The sequence below is a fragment of the Scyliorhinus torazame genome, chromosome 28 (genome assembly GCF_047496885.1).
Source record: "Scyliorhinus torazame isolate Kashiwa2021f chromosome 28, sScyTor2.1, whole genome shotgun sequence".
Classification (NCBI taxonomy): domain Eukaryota; kingdom Metazoa; phylum Chordata; class Chondrichthyes; order Carcharhiniformes; family Scyliorhinidae; genus Scyliorhinus; species Scyliorhinus torazame.
The window spans coordinates 28601929-28611119 of NC_092734.1; the positions used below are offsets into that span (position 1 = coordinate 28601929).

General features: G+C 49.2%; 1 protein-coding gene across 1 annotated transcript; it reads left to right on the forward strand.

The window, feature by feature from the left end:
* Positions 1-1958: 1958 nt before the first annotated feature.
* On the forward strand, positions 1959-3782 carry LOC140403464 (bone morphogenetic protein 10-like). Its single transcript, XM_072491362.1, has 2 exons — positions 1959-2376; positions 2833-3782. Exons 1-2 carry the CDS (start codon positions 2028-2030, stop codon positions 3780-3782), a joined length of 1299 nt encoding a protein of 432 aa, XP_072347463.1. The 5' UTR covers positions 1959-2027.
* Positions 3783-9191: the final 5409 nt, after the last annotated feature.

Sequence of the window (9191 nt, forward strand, 5' to 3'; positions counted from 1 at the left end):
TATTTTTAAATATGTTTTGGCACAAAAAGTATTTTTTTGCCTCATACGGTACATAGGTAAAGGTCAATAGAATGCGTGATCACAGGCTGAGGGATATGGGGTAGCAATACTTTTGGGAGTGAAATTGGACAAGGCGGGGACCAAAAAAAGGTTGAACCTCTTTTACAGCCGATTAGCCACCTACCTGCCTAATGTGCAATTCAATTGAAATCAATGGAACTGAGAGTGTCCAACAGGCTAGATAGAACATTCATTACAGCCATCTAAACCTTCAGTTGTGCATGCCTCAACTTCAATCCTAATTCTAATTATTTCCAAGATATTCGTTAAAAAACTGGAACTTATATTCGAAGGTGGTTCAATTTGTGGGGTACACACTTCACTCTTGTATTGCTCAAAGCCATTGTTCTCTGTTTTGCCGTCCATCAGGTCCCCCTCCCCCCCCCCCCCCCCCCCAACCCCCACCTCTCCCTCTGTCTAATTTTACCGCTGAGGAATTGGTATAGGGCGCCATGGTGGCACACTACTGCCTCGCAGCTCCAGGGACCCGGGTTCAATTCAGATAAGGTGACTGTCGGTGTGGAGTTTGCACGTTCTCCCCGTGTCTGCATGGGTTTCCTCCGGGTGCTGAGGTTTCCTCCCACGGTCCAAAGATGCGCAGGTTAGGCGGATTGGCCGTGCTAAATTGCCCCTTAGTGTCCAAAAGATTTGGTGGGGTTACTGGGTTATGGGGATAGGGTAGAGGCGTGGGCTTAAGTAGGGTGCTCTTGCCAAGGGCCGGTGCAGACTCGATGGGCTGGATGGCCTCGTTCTGCCCTATAAATGCTATGATCCCTCAGCTGCTATCAACGGAGGCCTAAACCCACTGCAGTGAACCGATTCATACCCGTATTAAATCAGCACATGGAGGGACATTAGGTGAATGTGTTGACTGATGACAGATAGTGGAATCTAAAGTGTCAGTGTGACTGTTTCTGGTCAATCTTTAAAAAGGATTCTCATTCAGATCCCATATGTTTCAGCCATTTTGCAATTTGTGTTCAAGATGCTATGTATATTTTGTACTTATCCATCCATGCGATGTGGGCATCATTGGCTGGGCCAGCATTTATTGCCCATCTCTGGGGGCATTTGAGAGTCAAACCACATTGCTAAAAACACCCCTGTCTATTTGTCCAGTCATTGTTTTAATTCGTCAGCAAGACTGGATGGGGTTATTTGCGACCTGCATGTTAGTTGACTGCGGAAGACAGAATCCATGTCCACTTTCCCTGTCCCTTAACAAATCCAGTGATAAACTGTAAACGACTTGTCACTCCACTCCGGCCCGTGGTGGGAAAACACTTTGACACAAACCAGACTGGATACTGCTCAGGATGTCAAATTTGTGCATTTGGTAAACTGATTATTCGAGAGTTAAGACGGTACTTAAATGTTGCTTAACCTGCTGCCCCTCCCTCTTCAAAGAAATGAAGCAACACTTAAGACCACTGAATACTGGTGGGGTTGGCACTTGCTTGCTCAAGGATTGTTTTTTATATATACATATATATATTTTTTAAACACTGCGAATACAGAAGTTATTTGTGGTGTAGGCTGTGATCTGTTGAAAGAAAGTTCTTGTGATGTTTTGTTGAGAATTGGCAGCAATGTGGTGGAAATAATTAGACATTGACCCCGGGGGCGCAGAACATAGCTGGCTGGGGTATACATTGTCCTTCCCATTAGTCCTATGTGTTCGTCAGCTGTTTACAGAATCTTCATTAACTGAGAGGGTTGAGAGATAAGGGAAACTCTAAGCAGGGCATCAATGGCCAAGATAAGATCCTGCAACTGTGCAATGATACTGGTAGAAGACGAGTGCAGTAGCACTGAGCACAGAGCAAAGGGAAGGAAACCAGGAGGGACCCATTTCATTGCAGAAGTCGCTATTTGTTCTCATTCTTCACTTTTTTTGTGTGTGTGTGTGTGAATTAAATCCACAAATTGGTTAAGAATCTGCTTCGGATCATCCGCCATCATTAGCAATGCCCTGCTGCGCCTGGTTTGTGCTGGTGTCCACCACCCTGGGTTGTCTGTTGCAAGTTGCAATGTGCAAACCCCTCGCTGGCTGGGACCAGGCGAGCGGTCCAGAGGGGGTCCAGAGTTACGAGTTGGAAGGTGCTCCAGATGAGGACGCGGGGTTCGACTTCGGCGCCTTCCTGGAGAGTATGAAGGACGAATTCCTGCGGAGTTTGAACCTGTCGGATGTCCCTGGCCACGACCCGGCCAAGGTGGAGGCGCCGCCACAATTCATGATCGACCTCTACAACAAGTTTGCCACCGATAGATCCTCCATGCCTTCCTCCAACATCGTGAGGAGCTTCAGGAACGAAGGTAAATGCATTTCACAGCCTGGAGCAACATTTATCAGGGAGAGGAGGGGGGGGGGGGCGGGAGAGAGTACAACCATTCTGGCCTTCAATAATATTTAGTGGAGAATAAATCTGAAATGTAACTCTTCATCGGTTAGAAATGGGGCAGAAGCATTGATCTAAGACTAAGTCACCAAATATGATACTATTTGAATTAAACCTATTTTTAAAGAAAGGATTATGCCATTGGTTCTCAAGAACAACCAGATTTATATTTTGGACAATGTGTCAATATCTACCATGTAATCCTCATTGACAATGTTTCTTGGCATTTCTCAATCCAAGAGTTTACAATTGTGAAATTGAATGTATGAAATTGGATACTTGAGTTGGAAAATGCACGAGCGGTTTTGGAGGTTTCGAGACAGAATTTTGGCTATTTTTTTGTACTGTTTTTAAATGTTTTTCTTCTTCTTAGATACCACGTCCTCTCCAGCTGGAGAAGATCAAGTGAGGAGGCATATTCTGGTCTTCAATGTCTCCATCCCCCGCCATGAGGAGGTCACCATGGCTGAGTTGAGGTTGTACACCTTCCTGGAGAGGGACAGGAGGATGTATGAAGGTGTGGACAGGGTGGTCACGGTTTACGACGTGGAGGAGGCGGAGGAGGGGCCCCAGGGGGTATCTGTGCCACCACAGCTGGCCCTGTTGGTCTCCAAGCAGATTGTGGGCAAGGACAGCGGCTGGGAAGCCTTTGATGTGACCGACGCCATCAAGCGTTGGTTCAAGTCGAGCAAGGCGACACACAGGCTGGAGGTCCGCATCCAGAGCGGCCAGGAAGGCGAGGCGGTGGAGCTGGCCGATTTGGACACCAACCCCAGTCCCCAGGACAGAAACGTGCCCCTGCTGGTGGTATTTTCCAACGACAGGAGCCACGGCAGGAGGGAGTCAGGAGATGAAATGAAGGAGATGATCGTGCATGAGCAGGAGGTGGTGCTGGAGGAGCTGGCGGACGGTTCCAGCTCACATGGGCACGTCGAGGACCTGCTCAAAGCCCAGGCCATGCTCTCCTACGACTCCTCGTCCAGGACCCGCAGGAACGCCAGGGGGGATTACTGCAAGCGCTCCCCCCTCCACGTGGACTTCAGCGAGATCGGCTGGAACTCCTGGATCATCGCCCCCAAGAGCTACGAGGCGTACGAGTGCCGGGGGGTCTGCTACTTTCCCCTGACCGACCATGTCAGCCCCACCAAGCACGCCATCATCCAGACCCTGGTCAACCGCTCCAACCCCAAGAAGGCAGCCAGGGCGTGCTGTGTGCCCACCAAGCTCGACCCCATCTCGGTGCTGTACAAGGACGATGCTGGGGTCGTAACGTACAAATATAAATATGAGGGGATGGTAGTGGCGGAGTGTGGCTGCAGATAGTGAGGGGGGAGGGGAGGGGGAATGCGAACACTCCGAGGCTAATTCCACCCACACACTTGTAAATCTGTACATTTGGAGATGCAAATTTATATATTAGTTTATTTAATGACAAAATATGTACAGCTGGTCAATATGAATCGTTGAACCTGACACCTAAGAGCAGAAGAACTAATGGAGACTCTAAAAACATGCAAGATATTGGAATATGGAGACTGCATACAGACTCATGGAGAACCTTTCACTGTAAATACAGACAAGTACCCTGGTACAATGTTATTGGCGCTCTGTCTAATGTGCTCTACACTCCGGATCGGTTCCAACTTCACAAATGGCTAAATAAAATGTAGGTGCAGTAGTTCAATGCCCCTCTCTCTCTCTCTCTGTGAAAGTGTTGTCAAACCTGGTCTTTAAGAAGTGGCACAGAAGAAGGGGATTGGTTGATTTATATTTAGCAGTACATCTCGAAGAAGGTGTTGAGTGAGGAGAGGTCGCAATCTCAAGGCGCGAGTCTTATCCCACACACTCCCCCCATCCCCCAAACAAACCAACCCACCCACTCTCCCTCTTTTGCCTTGTGACACTTCAGGGGATAAGAGAGAGCAACAAGCCTCAACAATCCTCTGGCAGCCACTTCCTGCCACCGAATAAATAACTTTTTTGCAAATCAGATAACCAAATTCCCTCCCCAGTACATGCTATTAGCGAACAGGAACAGTGAAGGGGTCAAAATACAGCAGAATAATGTTAGCCAAGGGCAGCTTGTTACAGTAATCTTCACCCCGCCTGAATCCCTAATTATCATCTCGTGTTGAGATTTTTACTAATAGAAATTAGCAGAGGGAGGGGGGATGTTTTTTTAAATACACGACATGTAAAAGTATATTTGTCATCCTTGAGGATTGTCAATGAGCAGAATCGATTAGCTCATGGAGGACTGGGGGTGTGGCGAATTGTTAAATGATAACTTCATGTTCCAGGCAGTTCATAACGAGAATGAGTGTTCCCAAACAAGGACAGCCCAGCGGTCAGATACAGAGGGAAGGATTGCTTTAATTACAATTAGGTATCTGGCGTGAGTCATCCAAACATTCGAAAGTGTTCCGCTCCCAGCCTAGTTCCAATCCACTGCAAAACATATTGGGAAGCTTACATTGCAGAGATATTCAATAAGGTACAGAAGTAAAGCGGTTATGTTCCCAGACCAATAGTCCAGAGGCCTGAATCGATCACAATGCCACAAATCCAATTGGGCGAAATTAACTTCTTATAAGGCATTTATTTTCCAGTGCCCAGTGCTGATCGGCAGGCAATTGTTTTTTGACTAAGTGTGTTTAAGATTGCAAGCAATCGACCTGAAGGATCCGGGTGCACACTGAATGTATCAATTGACTATTGACTGGACTGAAATTGATTTAACCTGAACTGTTTTAATAATCAGTGTATCCAAACCCCACCCTTCCTCGTACATTGGTACTGAGGGGAGGGTACCCTGTTTCTTCAACACAAAATTAGTGTTTGTACCGTTTGGCCTGGTATATATTTTTTACTGTTTTAATAAAAAGGTATGAAGCCCCAGCTAATGGGAGGGGGCGATGAGAAAATTCACCTGGTACATACACAGTTTACCGGCTGCGTTACTCTTCAGAAGAAGAGATCCTGTTCCTGTGAAACTATCAGCCAGCGGGATCAGTATTTTTTAAAAATTCTGTTTCTTAAAGCTTTACAATGACCGGGAACGTGAACAGTGCAGAGCATAGTTTACAGTGGGACAAGCTTGTTAGCTTAAATATGGAAGGGAGAAAAGACGGTAAGGAGAAGGGAGGAGGGGAGCAAATGCCCCTCCTTCTCCCCGAAAAGATACATAATAAGAAAATCAACAGCAATCATAGAACAGATATAGTTTCACACACCCTAGTTAGGGTCAGTTATGTGGAAATAGAGAGGTGTAAATTCTTCAAAATAATCTAAGCTGCATAAAATGGATCAGTGGCGCCTCTTGCAATGCACTGTCTTTTCTCAAGTTTAATATCATGCATAAGGTCACCGATCCAATTAGTAAACGAGGGCGGGGCAGGTTCGTCGATTTTAATGACAATGTTGAAAAAGTCGGTGCATCGGTGTGAACATTTGGAAGAGAGAATGTCACATGTAACCCTGCTAGTTTCCAGAATATGCCTGGGACGGTTGAGCGGTACAATGAAGTACTTTTTGAACTTGAAACCTGACAGACCATGCTATGCACAGTCGGATCGCACAAGCTGATTTGGCTATGTTGGGTGAGGGATAAATAATGGCCAGGGCACTGGAAGTAACTCCCCAGCTCCTCTTTCCACTCCACCCTTGGATTTAAAGCACCCTCTCCGCGTGGCATCTAAGCGTCAGTCTGGATGTTGTGCTCAGGTCTATGGGGTGGGAGTTGGGTTCAGCGCTACCACCCAATCTCTGAAACTGATCATCTATCGGGTTTTTCTCAATTTCTCGGTGTGGTTGAGGTATTTGCTCAGAGCTGCTGCCTAGTTCACATTGTAATGCTTCAAAAACAAACGGTAGCTTCAGCAGTAGAACATAGAACCCTCCCTCGCACTCACACAGGAAAATCAGAGGCCAACTTGCTTTACCAAATACACCCATTATGTAGCTTTACCAGCCACACCCGTTTCAATAGTCGTGGAAATTTCGTTGTGACTTCCAACAATTTATGTATTTTTCTTCGAATTCATTTCCCCCTCTTCCTGTAGTTTAACAACATCGTTCACGGGATGTAGGTTGTCAAGAGCAAGGCTAGAATTGATTGCCCTTGAGAAGAAGGACTTAAGTAGGGTGCTCGTTGCAAGGGTCGGTGCAGACTTTATGTGCTGAATGGCACTATAGGGATTATATTCTAAGTTGGTGCTGTCAGGGAATTGTGGGGCTATTTCAGAGGGTAAAGGTTAAGTAAAGTTGCCATAGTCCCAGCTGACCATAGGCTGCTTTCCCCTTTGAGGGGGAGAGCTGAATGGTGGTGATTTAACCTGAGGGTCACCACAGGTCAGGCGAGAGGCAAGGATGAGAAGGCAGGTTCTTCATGAATAACATTTCAGAGGGTAATTTAGTGTTAAACACGTTGCTGCGGGTCTGGAGTCACACACTGTCCAGACCAGGGAAGCATAGCAGATTTCCTCTCTTAGGGAACGGGTTGGGGTTTTGGGGGGGTTCTGCCAATACAGCAATTTCATGCTCACCATTACAGATACGTGCATTTTATTGCAGCCTTTATTCAACTAGTTGGATTTAAGTTCCCCAGTTGTCACGGTGGGATTCAAAGTCATATCTCCGGATGATCGATTCAGGCCTCTGGACTATTGGTCTGGGAACATAACCGCTTTACTTCTGTACCTTATTGAATATCTCTGCAATGTAAGCTTCCCAATTTGTTTCGAGATGAGAAGATGTTTTCTCTCAGAGGGTTGCGAGCCTTTAGAACTCACTTCCTCAACAGATGGTGGAAGCAGAGTATTTGAGAGCTTCCTAAGGCAGAGCTGGATAGATTTCTGATTAACGATCGGGTGAAAGGTTATCCGGGGGTAGGCAGGAGGCTACAGTAAGATCAGCCATGATCTTATTGAATGGCGAAGCAGGCTCGAAGGGCCAAGTGGCTCCGAATTTGAACGTTTGTACGTTCGTTTGATGTTTAAATCAGGAATTTTATTCAAAACATCCTTCTGAGCTTGATCCTCAATTCCTCCTAAATTTGCTACGTACATATTTGGAGCAGGAGTAGACCATTCAGCCCCTCAAGTCTGCTTCACCATTTGCTAAGATCTTGGCTGATCTAATTATGGCCTCAACTCTACTTTCCTCTCTCCCACCTACAGCCCTTGATGCAATCATCTAACTCAGCCTTAAAAGTTATCAACAACCCTGCCTCCACTGATGTCTGGTCAGAGAATCGACAGACTAACAACCTTCTGAGAGAAAAATAATTCTCCTCGTCTCTGTCTTAACTGGGGAACACAGTGGGCTGGATTCTCCCAAAATGATACTCTGTCCCCACGCCGGCGTAAAAACGGTGGGGTTTTACTCCAGAAATTCCTTCCAAAAAGTTGAACAAATTCAATGTCCTGCAGGGGGCGAGCAGGGACCCGGAGTGAATTTCGCAGCTTTAGCTGCAGATACGGGACTCTGCACTTCTGGGGCGAGATTCTCCGACCCCCCCGCCGGGTTGGAGAATCGCCAGGGGCTGGCGTGAATCCCGCCCCCGCCGGTTGCCGAAGTCTCCGGCACCTGAGATTCGGCGGGGGCGGGAATCGCGCCGCGCCGGTTGGCGGGCCCCCCGCGCGATTCTCCGGCCCGGATGGGCCAATGTCCCGCCGGCGTAAATTACACCACCTACCTTACCGGCGGGACAAGGCAGCGCGGGTGGGCTCCGGCATCCTGGGGGGGGGGCGCGGGGCGATCTGGCCCCGGGGGGTGCCCCCACGGTGGCCTGGCCCGCGATCGGGGCCCACCGATCCGCGGGCGGGCCTGTGCCGTGGGGGCACTCTTTCCCTTCCGCCTCCGCTACGGCCTCCACCATGACGAAGGTGGAAGAGACTCCCCTCCACTGCGCATGCGTGGGAAGCTGTCAGCGGCCGCTGACGCTCCCGCGCATGCGCCGCCCGGAGATGTCATTTCCGCGCCAGCTGGCGGGGCACCAAAGGCCTTTTCCGCCAGCTGGCGGGGCAGAAATTCGTCCGGCGCCGACCTAGCCCCTCAAGGTTGGGGCTCGGCCCCCAAAGATGCGCGATGCCCGTCTGATTTGTGCCGTTTTGGGCGCCAGTCGGCGGACATCGCGCCGTTTCCGGAGAATTTCGCCCCTGGTTCAGAGTCCACGCATACGCACGGCGGCGACCGCGCCATGCTCCATGGTGGACTCGGTCCGCGGAGCCATACCAAAAAAAGAGACCACCCCGATCGGCTGCGTGCTCGAGCCTCAACCCCCGCACGTTACTCCCCAGCTGCCGAAAAGGCCCCCCTGGTCTCCGATTCGCCCACCCCCTACCAGGGTGGCCGCGGACTGAGTTCGCAGCCGCCACGGCAGCAGCCCGACTGACAATAGCAGGTTAGTTCCAAGTCGTCGGGAACTCGGCCTGTCAGGAGCAGAGGATTGCTGGGCAGGCCCCTGGCAATGGCCCCCTGGCGGCGCGGCGTACTCTGTTGTCATGCCGATTTTCGGGGCCCAGAGAATCGCCGAACCGGCGCCCGGCCGGATTATGTCGTGAAAGTGAATTCTCCACCCCCATACCGGCCACGATTTTGGCGCGGGGCTGCAGAGAATCCAGCCCCTTATTTTACACTCTGTCCCTCAGTTCTAGGCTCTCTCATGGTGGGGAAGCATCCATTCAGCATCCACCCTCAAGATCCGACATGTTTCAATACGATCACCTCTCA